Here is a 14,093-nt window from a genome sequence, read left to right on the forward strand (position 1 = left end):
TTTCATCTTCCGGTGCTTCAGCAAGTGCAAATGGAATGTCGCCTGCTGCGGGCTTGACACAAGCCGTCGTTAGTCTCAACAGTAACAGTCTTCGAGATATTCCGATTGCCACATCGTCGCCCTTGCCATTGGGAACATCAGCTGCGGGACTTATCAACGCGAATGCGACAATGGCAGCTGTTTTAGCGGGCGGCACACAAGCTGTTGCTCAAGCACCTTCCACATCGACAGCGGGTTCGTCATCCGTTGCTGCGACACAACAACAACAAGCTGCTTCTGCTTCAGCTGCGTCGGGCACACAGGCATCACAAGGCGTCGAAAACTATCAGTTTTTGCTTCCGCGCATCTTTGAGCCGAGTCTGACGGAGGAAGAGATTCAACAACGTGAAAATGAACGCGCAGAACGGTAATTTTTTTTATTTTTTAAGATAAAAAAATTGAAATTTTCGGAATTGAAATCTACAAAAAAAATTTCCTTAGTTTTTGATCAATTTCAAGCTTAAAAATCATCAAATGGGCTCTCAAGATAAAAATTACGTATTTTTTACGTATTTTTTTACGTATTTTTACGTATTTTTTATTTTTCAAATTTTAAGCTTGAGAACCATCCAAAAGACACCCAAAGAAAAATTCCGAAATTTTCTTCAAAATTTTTTAGAAATTTTTTAAATCTCACAAAACTAATTTTTTTTTTTTTATTTCAGCGCTGATTACTGCAACGAAGTAATTTTCCAGGCGTTGCGTTTGCGCGATCCAGTGCGATATCTCGTAAGTTCCGACGATGAGAGCGACGACAGCGACGATACCGACGACAGTGATAGTAGCTTACGACCAACAATTAAACCAATTAGAGTAACGAAAAGTAAACACAAAAAGGTAACGGAGCCCCCACCCGCAGCAACGCGACCCGAAACGGCAAACGCATCAACGCAATCCGAACAATCATCGGCAGATGCGATGCCCGCCGGATCGCTGCAACAAGAAAGTGTCGTCGTGACGGCGGCGGCGACGGCAAATCCCAATTCGTCGCATCGCAAAATTGTCGTCAACAAGTCAACAACTACGCGACCCGTTAGTCAGCATCAACAGTCAGCCAAATTAGCGAAACAACAATCTGGGCCCGACACAAGGTAGTCGTCCTGGATCAGCTTTTGAATCAGCGCGAACACAGAAAGAAGTGAAGCAAAAACTAAAAAAAAAATTAAATAATAAAAAAAATTGATAACATAACATTATTATACGTACTCACTTTTATCAAGCTCAGATCAGCGACTGCAATATTAAAAAAAAAAACAAAAAAAAATTATTAGTGGAAAAAAATATTAACCCTTTCTATGAAATATTATAAAATTTTGAAAATTGAAGAGAAGCACGAGAAATACTGAAAAAAAAATTGTATCAAGTTCTAAGTTAATTATTCAAATTATTCACTGATATTGTGATAGAGTCAAGAAAAATATAATATAAATTATTATCATCCAATAGTTGTCTCCTAATTCCTTTTTTTTTTTGTTGTCGCTCCTCAAATTTACCTACTGTATTTATCTCGAAAAGTAAAAAAAATAGAAATGCTTTGAATTAATGAGTTTCTATTAGATGAAAAAAATATGAAAATGGCCATAATTTACTAATAATATTGTGAAAATATCAAATGTGGTTTTCTTTTTCTCCTAATTTTTCTAATTTTATTTCTGCAATTTTTTTTTAAATTTTCATTGAAGTTCATTAGCGAGAATTTTTTGTAAGAAAATGTCCCAATAATTGATTTTTTTCTTAAAAAATTTAATTTTTATCATTATTTTTTTTTTAAATTCTTAAACAAAAATTCTTAACAAAAATATTTAAGAAATCGTAATTAATTAAAAATTTTTTAAAAATATATTTTTAATTAATTTTTTTTTTTAAATTTTGAAAAACTTATTTTTTTTTTAAATTTTAAATTAAATTTTTTATTGATTTTATTTTATTATATTATAATTATTATTTATTTATTTATTTTTTTTTTTTTGAAAAAATTAAGTAAAAATCTATTTTTGAAAAATTTTTAATTAATTATGATTTCTTTAATATTTTTTTAATCATGAGAAGAATTTAAAAAAAAATAATGATAAAAATTAATTTTTTTAAGAAAAAAATCTTTAATTAAGATTAAAAATTATTAAAATTCTTTGAAAAATTTTTTTTTAATTTTTTAGCCAAAGAGAATTTCTATTTTTCAATTAATGATCGTCAACGAAAATCTAACTTTCAAAATATTTTTATTTAATTTTAAAACGTATCAGTTCAAAACCTCAATTTTAGAACTATTTAAGCCTTCATTTGCTCATTTTTGACCTTTTTTTTGGAACAAAAATTAAAAATATCGAAAATATGAAAGAATTTTCGCCATTGCTTGACTTTTATATTAGATTTTTTAAAAATTATTTTTCTTCTTATTTAAAAATAATTCGAATTTCATGAACAAAAAAATAAATTTTTAGCCTAACATGAGACTTTTTCTAATTTTTTTTTTTAAATGGCAAAAAATCAAGAAAATTATTGCAAAAAGAACGAAAATTTAATTTTCAATTTTTTTTTTCCTCTTAACGAAGCTTAATTTACATTTAAGAAGCACATTTTATTCATTTTATAACAAAAAAAAAAAATAAGAACAGTAAATTTATTGTTCAATCACATTCCTCAACATATTTCCATAACTTGACATCGCCATCGTCACTCGTCGTCACCAAAGTTTTCGCCTCAAAGGGACTCCATTGCACCGTATTGACATCCTGCGAATGTGCTGTTTGTCTCGTAACCAAATCAAAGCTCGGATTTTCGTTCGTCGACTCTGTTGTTTCCTTAAAAACGCGAATCATGTCATCTCCCGACGACGTCGCAATCAATCCGTTCTCTTTGTTCCACGCAACGTCGTAAATCGCCCGATTGTGAAATCCGGACAACGTGCAAACGCATTTCCATACAGGCTCGTTGTCAGGCGTTGCAATTCCCTCCGCATTATTCGGCAAATATTCCTTCCAAATTTTCAGGGTTTTGTCGTCGCTGCACGAAACGAGCCGTTTTCCCGTCGCATCAAAGTCAATGCTCCAAACTGTGGATGTGTGAGACGTCAAAGTAGCAAAAACGACCCAATCGTTGTCCGAAACGTCTTCTTTGTAGAGTTTAATGGTGTTGTCGTAACTGCATGACGCGAGAATATCTTGTGTTGGATGCCATTTGACGCGTTTTACGTCTTGCGAATGGGAGTTTAGCACAGCGGCGCACTCGTATTCATCTTCTCCCGTGACTTCCCAAACCCAAACGGATTTGTCGCGACTACAAGTTGCCAGAAATGATCCAGATTTGCTCCATGCGACAGATTTTACTTCGTTTTCGTGCCCTTCTAACGTCGCAGAACACTCAAATTCGCCCGATTTCTTGTCCCAAATGGAAGTTGTGGCGTCAAAACTCGCTGAAGCTAAATATGTGCCGCAAGGACTCCACGCGACATTCCGAATTGTGCGATTATGAGAGTTGGCAAGGATTGTTTTAGCGACGAAACGTTTCCCTTCTTCGCCCCAAATGCGGATTGTTTTGTCTTCGCCGCATGTCGCGAGCACATTTGGCTTTGTTGGATGCCATGAAGCTCCCCAAACTCGTCCTCGATGACCTGTTAAGGTTTGTAGTAATTCCAACCTTGCCATTTTTTGTGTTTTTGATGATTTTTTTTTATTTACTAACTTCTGGAATGTTAACCCTGTGCACAGATAGACATGAATTCATCATGAAATCATAAGGAAAAACTTTTAAAAATTATTTTTATTAAAAATTTTATTGAAAAATGATAAAAAATAATTTTTTAAAAGAGAAAATAATTATTTTATTAAAAAATTAATTTAATATTTAATTAATTGAATTTAACTTTACATTTAAATAAAATTTCTATTTTTTCAAGGAAACATCTAAGACAAAATCCAATGAAAACAATAATTTTATTTAAAATTTTCAATATTTCAATTTTCAATAAAATATTAAAAAAAAATCTGAAAAAAATATAAATCAAAGACATCATTCGCTAAAAAAATTTTTTAAAAGTAATTTTTATTAAAAAAGGTAAAAAATTAAATTTTTAAAAGAAAAAATATCTTTTTAATAAAATAAATTTAAAAAAAATAAATAAGTATATAAGAAAAAATAAATAAATATTTAAATATCCCATTGGAAAATTAAAAAAAAAATTATTAAAAAAAGGAATAAATAAAAAATATTTTAATAAAACTTTGTATTTTTTTTGAAAAATATCTAAAAAAAAATCAAAAACATTGCTAAAAAAATTTTTTTAATTATTTTTATTTAAAATTTTATAAGAAGAGGAAAAAAATTAAATTTTAAAAAAAATATTTAAAAAAAAATTTAATATTTAAAAAAATAAGTATGAAAGAAGAAATAAATAAGTACTTATCCCATTGGAAAATAAAAAAAAATAATTTTATTAAAAAATTAATGGAAAAATAGAAAATAATTAATTTAGGAAAGAAAAAAAATAATTTTTTAAAAAATGTTTTAATAAATAAAATTTTATATTCAAAAAAAAATAAATAAAAATTAAGAAATAAGAATCTTAAGACACCATGAAAAAAAAAAGTTTAAAAATATTTAAGAATTTTATTAAAAAATGGTAAAAAATTATTTTTTAAAGAAAATATTAAAGAAAAAATATTTTTTTTAAAAAATGTGTTTGTAAAGTTTTTATATTTTTTAGGTAAAAATTGTGAAAAAGATGAAAAAATTCAAAAAATTAAAAAATGATACCTCATCACATTCAAAATTCAACTGTCATCACCACTGACAGCAAATCCCATTCAAACGACTTCAGTAACCGCCAAACATCGTGAACTCTCCACAGTGCGAACATTGTAATTTTCTGTAAATTTGTTCCATATTTTTATTTCTTACCTCGTAAATTTATCGCCAAACGCCTCGGATCCGCCTGAATTACGAGATCCGCGAAAAAAAAGTGCCGAAAATTGTAGAAAAGTAGACTTTTGTGTCGAAGACGAAAGAAAGGAAGACGGAAAAAGGAGCAAAAAATATTATAAAAAAATGAGTGCTCGTCCCGCAACCGATAGCAATAAAGAAACAGACATCCCGGAAAGGCTCTTCGATGCCAATTCCAACACAACTTACGAGCGGAAAAGGTTCTTTGGAAAGGTAAATTGTTAGATTTTGATGATTTTTGTGCCGGGCCAGTATACAGTACACTAAAAGACGGTTAATCGAGAGACTCCCCATGCATGTGTAGGCCATTGATGTGTACTTGCGATGTCGTTGTGTGAGTGTGAAAAGTTGTTTTTGTTGTAAAAAAATTCGTTAAAGGGAGTTTTTGGGGATATTTAAACGGGAAAAATTTCGTTTAAAAGGAGCGATTGACGAGAATTTGTGACGAAAACCTGTTTCAACAACAACTTCCGATCCCCAATTATGTTTCTAACTCAACATTTTTCTCTGCTCCTTTTTCGTATTTGATTCTCGTACATCGCCGCATCGTCTTTTACCATCCTTTGTTAGCTACTTTGTCTTTTTTCTCGTCTACGCACACTTACACACACGCATTTCTCGCCCGTTTGTCGTTGTGTTGCACTCGCAGCATAAAATCCATGCAGGTTAATGTCCGGAAAGCTCTTTAAAGATGATTTTTATTGCAGGGCGGCTTCGCAAAATGCTACGAAATCGTCGATGTCGCATCCGGGCAAGTGTATGCCGGCAAAATTGTCTCGAAAAAGCTCATGATCAAGCACAATCAAAAGGAAAAGATGACCCAAGAGATCCAAATTCACAAATCTCTGAACCACAAAAACATCGTCGGCTTCCACAGTTTCTTCGACGACCCGTACAACGTCTATATCGTGCTCGAACTCTGCAAGAAACGCTCGATGATGGAGTTGCACAAACGTCGAAAGGTCATCACGGACTACGAGTGTCGCTATTACATGTACCAAGTCATCAACGGCGTCAAATATTTGCATGACAAGCACATCATTCATCGCGACTTGAAACTCGGCAATTTGTTCCTCAATGACGAGCTTCACGTGAAAATCGGAGATTTTGGCTTGGCAACGCGCATCGAGTTCGAAGGCGAACGCAAAAAGACTTTGTGTGGCACACCGAACTACATTGCGCCCGAAATCTTGCTGAAAAAGGGACATTCGTACGAAGTCGATATTTGGTCAATTGGGTGTGTCATGTACACGTTGCTGGTTGGAACGCCGCCATTTGAAACGAAAAGTCTCAAAGATACCTACAGCAAGATCAGGAAATGTGATTATCGGATGCCAACGAATTTACGCAAGACTGCAGCGGATATGATTATTGCAATGTTACAATCGGATCCGAATAAGCGCCCGGCAATTGGGAAACTCCTGAACTATGATTACTTGAAAACTGGCGGATATATTCCGAATAGTTTGCCTGCGTCGTGTCTCACGATGGCGCCGCGTGCGGATCAATTGGATGCGGGACGCAAACCGTTGATTGAGATGAATGGCATGCAACCGATGGATGAGTCGCGTTACGAGTCGTCCTTCTTGAAGAATAATTTGCATGATGCCATAACAGCGTCGGGACAAGTTGCACGATCATCGGATCAATATAGAACGGATGTCGAGAATTTGTATGCGCAATTGTCCAAATTGATTGCAGCGAAGGTAAATTTATTTATTTATTTTTTTATTTTTTAAATATTAAAATGAACTTTTTTAAAAACAAAAATATTTTTCATAAATATTTAGGTATCAAAAAAAAATTATTTTAATTTTAATTTAATTTTTTTTAAATAGAGGTTAAAAAAATTAAAAAATAACTAAAATTTTTTAGCTCAAAAAAATATTCAACAATGTATAAAAAAATATTTTTTTATTTATATTATTTCTACAGGCGATCTTTCAAAAATTTTTAAACTTTTTTTTTAATTTTATATTATTTTTTATTTGAAAATATTTTTGAGACAAACTAAGGCCGCTCCAAAAAAAAAACTTTTTTATGCCCCATTTCAAAAAAAAATCCAATGGGGCAAAATAAAAAAAAAAGTTAAAAATTTCATCAAAAATGACCGTTTTTTGGCATATTTTCATGTTTATACAAGAAATTTTCAAAAAAAAAATTATTTTAGCTTAAATTATTTAGCTTTTTGCATTGAAAATGATATATTATAAAGAATTTCCTTCTCTAAAAATATTTTTTCAAAAATCAGTGAACTGATGTTTTCAAAATTTTTTTCAAATTTTTTTTGTGAAAAATTTTTTTTCAATTTTTTAGTTTAATTGCTCTGAAATCAAATTTAAATAAGAAATTATCAATGAAGATACATTAAAAACAACGAAAATATTAATCATCGGTCAAAAATTCATTGAATATTTGTCATTTTGTATGAAAAAGTATTTCAATTTTTTTTTTTTTTTTTTGATGCCCCCCCATTTTGAAAAAATGTTTTTGGGACAAAAAGTTCGAAATAAATTTGGAGCGGCCTAAAATGAAAAAAAAATATTTAGACATTAACAAAAAAATATTTTTTTTTAAATTTTAAGTTTTTTGAATAAAATTAATTCAAAATATTCTGAATAAAATTAAAAAGTAGAATGAAATATTTTAGTTTTTTTTTTAATTAAAAAAAATAATTTTTAAATAAATCAAAAAAATTTAAATAATTAAAATAAATATTGGTAAACAAATTAAAAATATTTTTTAAATGCAAAATTTTAAAGAAATTTTTTTTTAATATTTTATTTTATATTTTTTAAAATTTTTTTTATTAAATTCAGTATTAATTTAATACTGAATTTAATTTCAAATTTGAAAATTACTTCAAAAATTTTGACAAACTGTAATTCTTGAAATTGACTGATAACATAATAAAAAAAAATAATAAAAATATTTAAAAACAAATAAAAGAAAAAAAATTAAAAAACTAGTTAAATATTTTATTTAAAATTTTTTTATTGTTGAAAAAAAAAATTTAATGCAAAAATTATTTAAAAGAAAAAAATTCAAAATATTTTATGAATTTTTTTTTCCTAAGATTCCAATGTTTTAAAATTAATTTTGAAAACAAAAGACAAAAATTAGTTTAAAAAAAATTAAAAAAAAATTTTTTTAAGAAATTATTCTTTTTCGAACAAAATTAAATCTAATTTTTTATATTTTTTTAAATTTTACAGCCTGCTCGTCTCGCACAAAACTTGGGCGACGATTACACAGATCCGGCGCAACAACCTCTCTTCTGGATCTCAAAATGGGTAGATTACAGCGACAAATACGGCTTTGGCTACCAATTGTGTGATGAGGGCATGGGAGTAATGTTCAATGATACCACAAAATTAATCATGCTTGCCAATGGACTGTAAGTTTTTTCCTCTCTAAATTCAAAAAAATCCCCAAAAACTCATTTTTAACTGAAATTCCTTTCAGCAACGTTCACTTCATCGATCGCGACGGCAACGAACAATACATGACAGTCGACCAATACCCAACCTCGATGGAGAAAAAGATGAAACTCTTGTCGTATTTCAAGCGTTACATGACGGAGCATCTCGTAAAAGCGGGCGCCGGCAACGTTCAGTGCGAAAGTGACTCGATTTCGCGTATTCCGCATTTGCACACGTGGTTCCGCACAATGTGCGCCGTCGTCATGCATCTGACCAATGGCACGGTTCAACTCAATTTCTCCGATCACATGAAGATTATCTTGTGCCCGCTCATGAATGCCGTCACCTACATGGATAGCGAAAAGAATTTCCGTACCTACAGATTCCAAACGATCATGCAGCACGGATGCAGTAGCGATTTGTATCAGAAAATCCGTTATGCTCACGAGAAGATCAAAAAGTTGATAGAGAGACTGGATCGCTCGGATTGAGACGCAGCGGCGGCGGCGGCATGAAAGGGACAGACAACACGTTCAATTTTTATTAATTTATTAGGATAGCGTTGCCACAAACACACACTTACACTCAACAATCAGTATGAATATTAATCAATAAATTTTTAATTAAACGAATTTAATTCTCGGAATCATTCGTTCGGTCAACATTTATAGCGAAAACTGTCATCGTCATCATGTAAATGTTAATTTTTTCCATTTCTGTACATTTTTTACTATAATAAATTCTTAAATTTAATCGAAGAACCCATGTTTTAACCTTCATTCCTTCAAAATTTAAAAAAAATCTAAATTTTTTTAGTTAAAATCCCCCAAAATTCTGAGTTATGCCAAATTCTAAATTAATTTCGACCCAAAATGCGATCGCAGGTCCCTCAAAAAGTATCGAACTCCCATTTTTTCCTACTTTTACGGTCCAATCAACCAACGACGGAGTCACCATCTTCTGGTTTGAGCGCGATTTCTCTCAAATCACGTACGGATATCGACCTGAAAAGGGCAAACACGCTTGTGTGTTGATAGTTTTGCTCACAGCATCCAAAATTGCGCAAAATATTAAAGCGATTCACTTTAAAAAAGAATCTGAACCACGTCAAAAAGTCAATTACACAACGATCAAATGTTTGGCGGAAGCAATTTTGCAAGGAATTGACACTTATTCGAGTTTAAAGGAGCAAAATCGGTTGACGAGAGATAATTTGACGATACCTGAAGCTTATCAAGGACTCGGAGGGCAAGTTGGAAACATTCATGAATGGGTAAAAATCATAAAATTTCCTTAAATTTAATTTTTTAATCAATTTTTTTTTGTAGAAATCCTTCGTTTATGCCGTCGATATGGCGGAAAATTTGCATAATTGTCTCCTCGAAGGGATTCACGCGTGGAATTTTCGAAGTTTAGCGAAGAAGGATGTTTTGTTCGTCATTTTAATAGCAGATGCGCGTTCAGTTTTGTTAGTTGTTGATCAAATTGAGGATTCTCTGACCTTTTTAGACTCCCATCCGCATGTCCAATACGGAGCTTGTATTGCTACAAGTGAACTTTCTGACATGAAACCCTTTTGTCGATGGATCTGCAGGCTTTTTAAGGACTTTTCACGACAAAAAGTCACTCCGCAAACCTTTGAACTGTCATATTTTCAAGTAAAAACACGTTAAAAAAATATTTAATTTGTTTTTTTTTTATTTTGTATTTATTGTAATTAATGTAATTTAATTTAATTTTTATATAAGGTTGTTCCAAGACCGTTTTCTGTTTTGCGTCATCATTAATAATCATTTTATAACTCAAAACTGCAAAAAAATTGAAACTGAAAAAAAATTTTTTCTTTGACATAGTTTTGTTTTAAAAACTAAATCAAGAGCAAAAAAACTGTGTCAAAGCCAATTTTGTCAAATTTTGCTCCAAATGGATTGAAATTTGTCAGAGGGCTCTAATTTATCATTTTTAATCATTTTATAACTCAAAACTGCCAAAAAATTGAAACTGAAAAAAAATTTTTTCTTTGACATAGTTTTGTTTTAAAAACTAAATCAAGAGCAAAAAACTGTGTCAAAAACTGTGTCAAAGCAATTTTTGTCAAATTTTGCTCCAAATGGATTGAAATTTGTCAGAGGGCTCTAATTTATCATTTTTAATCATTTTATAACTCAAAACTGCCAAAAAATTGAAACTGAAAAAAAATTTTTTCTTTGACATAGTTTTGTTTTAAAAACTAAATCAAGAGCAAAAAAACTGTGTCAAAAACTGTGTCAAAGCTAATTTTGTCAAATCTTGCTCCAAATGGATAGAAATTTGTCAGAGGGCTCTAATTTATCATTTTTAATCATTTTATAACTCAAAACTGCCAAAAAATTGAAACTGAAAAAAAATTTTTTCTTTGACATAGTTTTGTTTTAAAAACTAAATCAAGAGCAAAAAAAACTGTGTCAAAAACTGTGTCAAAGCTAATTTTGTCAAATCTTGCTCCAAATGGATTGAAATTTGTCAGAGGGCTCTAATTTATCATTTTTAATCATTTTATAACTCAAAACTGCCAAAAAATTGAAACTGAAAAAAAATTTTTTCTTTGACATAGTTTTGTTTTAAAAACTAAATCAAGAGCAAAAAAACTGTGTCAAAAACTGTGTCAAAGCTAATTTTGTCAAATCTTGCTCCAAATGGATTGAAATTTGTCAGAGGGCTCTAATTTATCATTTTTAATCATTTTATAACTCAAAACTGCCAAAAAATTGAAACTGAAAAAAAAAAAATTTTCTTTGACATAGTTTTGTTTTAAAAACTAAATCAAGAGCAAAAAAAACTGTGTCAAAAACTGTGTCAAAGCTAATTTTGTCAAATCTTGCTCCAAATGGATTGAAATTTGTCAGAGGGCTCTAATTTATCATTTTTAATCATTTTATAACTCAAAACTGCCAAAAAATTGAAACTGAAAAAAAAATTTTTCTTTGACATAGTTTTGTTTTAAAAACTAAATCAAGAGCAAAAAAACTGTGTCAAAAACTATGTCAAAGCTAATTTTGTCAAATCTTGCTCCAAATGGATTGAAATTTGTCAGAGGGCTCTAATTTATCATTTTTAATCATTTTATAACTCAAAACTGCCAAAAAATTGAAACTGAAAAAAAATTTTTCTTTGACATAGTTTTGTTTTAAAAACTAAATCAAGAGCAAAAAAACTGTGTCAAAAACTGTGTCAAAGCTAATTTTGTCAAATCTTGCTCCAAATGGATTGAAATTTGTCAGAGGGCTCTAATTTATCATTTTTAATCATTTTATAACTCAAAACTGCCAAAAAATTGAAACTGAAAAAAAAAATTTTTCTTTGACATAGTTTTGTTTTAAAAACTAAATCAAGAGCAAAAAAACTGTGTCAAAAACTGTGTCAAAAACTGTGTCAAAGCTAATTTTGTCAAATCTTGCTCCAAATGGATTGAAATTTGTCAGAAGGCTCTAATTTATCATTTTTAATCATTTTATAACTCAAAACTGCCAAAAAATTGAAACTGAAAAAAAAAATTTTTCTTTGACATAGTTTTGTTTTAAAAACTAAATCAAGAGCAAAAAAACTGTGTCAAAAACTGTGTCAAAGCTAATTTTGTCAAATCTTGCTCCAAATGGATTGAAATTTGTCAGAGGGCTCTAATTTATCATTTTTAATCATTTTGTAACTCAAAACTGCCAAAAAATTGAAACTGAAAAAAAAATTTCTTTGACATAGTTTTGTTTTAAAAACTAAATCAAGAGCAAAAAAAACTGTGTCAAAGTCATTTTGAAAACTTTTTTAGATTAGATAATTTTTTTAGAAAAATTTTTCAAAATAGTTTTTGGAAAGGAAAAGTTAAGTCAAAACGCTAATTTTATAACAATATCATAGAAAATAAATCAAAATTGAACAATTTTATTACTTTTCCGTACTAAAGTAAAAACACGTTAAAAATTTAAAAAATTTGAATTTTTGACATGGAATTGCCCATTTGATAATTCGATGTCGATTTTTTGACACTCGACATTACACAACGATTCCATCAGCAGAGAGGAGGAATTAAATTTCCTCATTTTTCCTTCGATTAAAGTGAAATATCTGAGTTTTTCTTCATTTATCCGGGCGACAGTCGTTCCCCTGCGCGATATTTGGCAGATATTTCCTTAAAAATCCTCAAATCACGTAAGTTTTCTCCGAAAAAATCGATTTTTGCGTATTGCTGGATGTCATTGTGTGACCATGTTTTCATGCTGGATTCGTTTTTTGGGTTTTCAGAGTAAAAGATGGAAGAATATGGCAGAGAACCGTGTCCCTATCGCATTGTTGACGATTGCGGCGGTGCTTTTGCGATGGGATGCATTGGCGGAGGCGTTTTTCAAGCAATCAAGGGATTCAGAAATGCTCCTTCCGGCTTCAGTAAACGACTTGTGAGTAAAAAATCTTCTAATTTTCGATTTTTTATTAAATTTTTTCGTTTTTTAGGTTGGCAGTTTGATGGCAGTCAAGACACGAGCACCCATAATTGGCGGAAATTTCGCAGTGTGGGGCGGCATGTTCAGCACAATCGATTGCACACTCGTTCACTTCCGCAAAAAGGAAGATCCATGGAACTCGATTATCAGCGGGGCAGCGACGGGAGGCATTTTAGCGGCGAGAAATGGCGTCGGAATGATGGCAGGCAGTGCGTTAGTTGGCGGAGTTTTGCTTGCACTCATCGAAGGCGTTGGAATTTTGTTTACACGATTGTCTGCGGATCAATTCAGGAATCCCGCGCCGCCAGAAGACCCCTCAAATATATTGGGATCGCCATCGGCGCAAGGACTGGGGAATCAAACACCGGCTTATCAGTAAATTTTTTTTTAGCGTAGACACTTTTTTCCTTCCTGATGCTTGAGAGGCGACATACACGTAGAATTGAGAAGAATCCACGAATTAATGGAAAAAATATACAAAGAAAAAAAATAGAGACAGATTATATTTTATGTTTATCGTGATAATTTTTTTTTATTAATCTTTCAATAAAACTTGCAAGTCATCGGGAATTTTCTCCAATTAGGCATAGAAAATAAAATTTGCGTTTTCAATTCGTGTCCTTGACCTTGAAAAATAACAAAATCACAATAGATGTTTAAAATTTTGTTTAAAAGTTCCTCAAATTTGCCAAATTTTTTAATTTTCTCGATTTTTTGATTTTTTTAACAAACAAATTATTATTAATTTTCAAAATTTAAAAAAAAAGTCAAACTATGAAAAAAATTGAATTTTTTTTAAATTATTTTTTAATTATAATCGAATTAAAAAATTCAATTTTTTAATTAATTTTTTGAATTTAATTTTTTTACGAATTTAAATTTAATAAAAAAATTTAAATTTAATAAAAAAATTTAAATTTAATAAAAAAATTTAAAAATAAAAAAATAAAATAAAAGAATTGTTAAAATAAATAATAAAAAAACAAATTTAATTGATTTTGTCATTTACAGTGACACAAATTTAATTTTAGATCTTTTTTTAATAAAAAGTTTGAAAAAAAAAAGATTTTGGAAAATAATTTAGAAAATTTAACATTTTGAGTAAAATTTTTGTTATTTTGAAAAGAAATTGCTTAAAGATTTTTTTTCTTTTTTTAGATTCAGAAATTGAAAAAAAAAATTTAAATTTTAGAATGTTAGAATTTTCATAAAAAAATATTTT

At 30.2% G+C, this 14,093-nt stretch overlaps 4 protein-coding genes across 4 annotated transcripts; 3 read left to right on the forward strand and 1 right to left on the reverse strand.

Moving 5' to 3' along the window:
• Positions 1–6: 6 nt before the first annotated feature.
• On the forward strand, positions 7–1,494 carry LOC134838292 (uncharacterized). The gene is made up of 2 exons (XM_063853792.1): positions 7–406; positions 705–1,494. The coding sequence occupies exons 1-2, from the start codon at positions 36–38 to the stop codon at positions 1,132–1,134; spliced, it is 801 nt and encodes a 266-aa protein (XP_063709862.1). The 5' UTR covers positions 7–35; the 3' UTR covers positions 1,135–1,494.
• A 1,054-nt stretch (positions 1,495–2,548) lies between these two features.
• On the reverse strand, positions 2,549–3,733 carry LOC134835442 (probable cytosolic iron-sulfur protein assembly protein Ciao1). The gene has a single exon (XM_063850324.1). The coding sequence runs from the start codon at positions 3,681–3,683 to the stop codon at positions 2,667–2,669; it is 1,017 nt and encodes a 338-aa protein (XP_063706394.1). The 5' UTR covers positions 3,684–3,733; the 3' UTR covers positions 2,549–2,666.
• A 1,127-nt stretch (positions 3,734–4,860) lies between these two features.
• Positions 4,861–9,151, forward strand: LOC134838249 (serine/threonine-protein kinase polo). The gene is made up of 4 exons (XM_063853740.1): positions 4,861–5,190; positions 5,685–6,683; positions 8,193–8,374; positions 8,443–9,151. The coding sequence occupies exons 1-4, from the start codon at positions 5,083–5,085 to the stop codon at positions 8,888–8,890; spliced, it is 1,737 nt and encodes a 578-aa protein (XP_063709810.1). The 5' UTR covers positions 4,861–5,082; the 3' UTR covers positions 8,891–9,151.
• A 3,274-nt stretch (positions 9,152–12,425) lies between these two features.
• Positions 12,426–13,470, forward strand: LOC134838182 (mitochondrial import inner membrane translocase subunit Tim17-B-like). Its single transcript, XM_063853661.1, has 3 exons — positions 12,426–12,581; positions 12,675–12,826; positions 12,882–13,470. Exons 2-3 carry the CDS (start codon positions 12,683–12,685, stop codon positions 13,248–13,250), a joined length of 513 nt encoding a protein of 170 aa, XP_063709731.1. The 5' UTR covers positions 12,426–12,581; positions 12,675–12,682; the 3' UTR covers positions 13,251–13,470.
• Positions 13,471–14,093: the final 623 nt, after the last annotated feature.

Source organism: Culicoides brevitarsis, chromosome 1, assembly GCF_036172545.1.
Source record: "Culicoides brevitarsis isolate CSIRO-B50_1 chromosome 1, AGI_CSIRO_Cbre_v1, whole genome shotgun sequence".
NCBI lineage: Eukaryota > Metazoa > Arthropoda > Insecta > Diptera > Ceratopogonidae > Culicoides > Culicoides brevitarsis.

Excerpts from the sequence above, each read along its gene's own strand:
- LOC134838182 (XM_063853661.1), top strand. The coding sequence starts at position 12,683 with ATGGAAGAATATGGCAGAGAACCGTGTCCCTATCGCATTGTTGACGAT. Across the intron at positions 12,827-12,881 it reads CCGGCTTCAGTAAACGACTT|GTTGGCAGTTTGATGGCAGT; the intron begins GTGAGTAAAAAA and ends TTCGTTTTTTAG.
- LOC134838249 (XM_063853740.1), top strand. The coding sequence starts at position 5,083 with ATGAGTGCTCGTCCCGCAACCGATAGCAATAAAGAAACAGACATCCCG. Across the intron at positions 6,684-8,192 it reads CCAAATTGATTGCAGCGAAG|CCTGCTCGTCTCGCACAAAA; the intron begins GTAAATTTATTT and ends TAAATTTTACAG. Across the intron at positions 8,375-8,442 it reads ATCATGCTTGCCAATGGACT|CAACGTTCACTTCATCGATC; the intron begins GTAAGTTTTTTC and ends AATTCCTTTCAG.
- LOC134838292 (XM_063853792.1), top strand. The coding sequence starts at position 36 with ATGTCGCCTGCTGCGGGCTTGACACAAGCCGTCGTTAGTCTCAACAGT. Across the intron at positions 407-704 it reads GAAAATGAACGCGCAGAACG|CGCTGATTACTGCAACGAAG; the intron begins GTAATTTTTTTT and ends TTTTTATTTCAG.
- LOC134835442 (XM_063850324.1), bottom strand. The coding sequence starts at position 3,683 with ATGGCAAGGTTGGAATTACTACAAACCTTAACAGGTCATCGAGGACGA.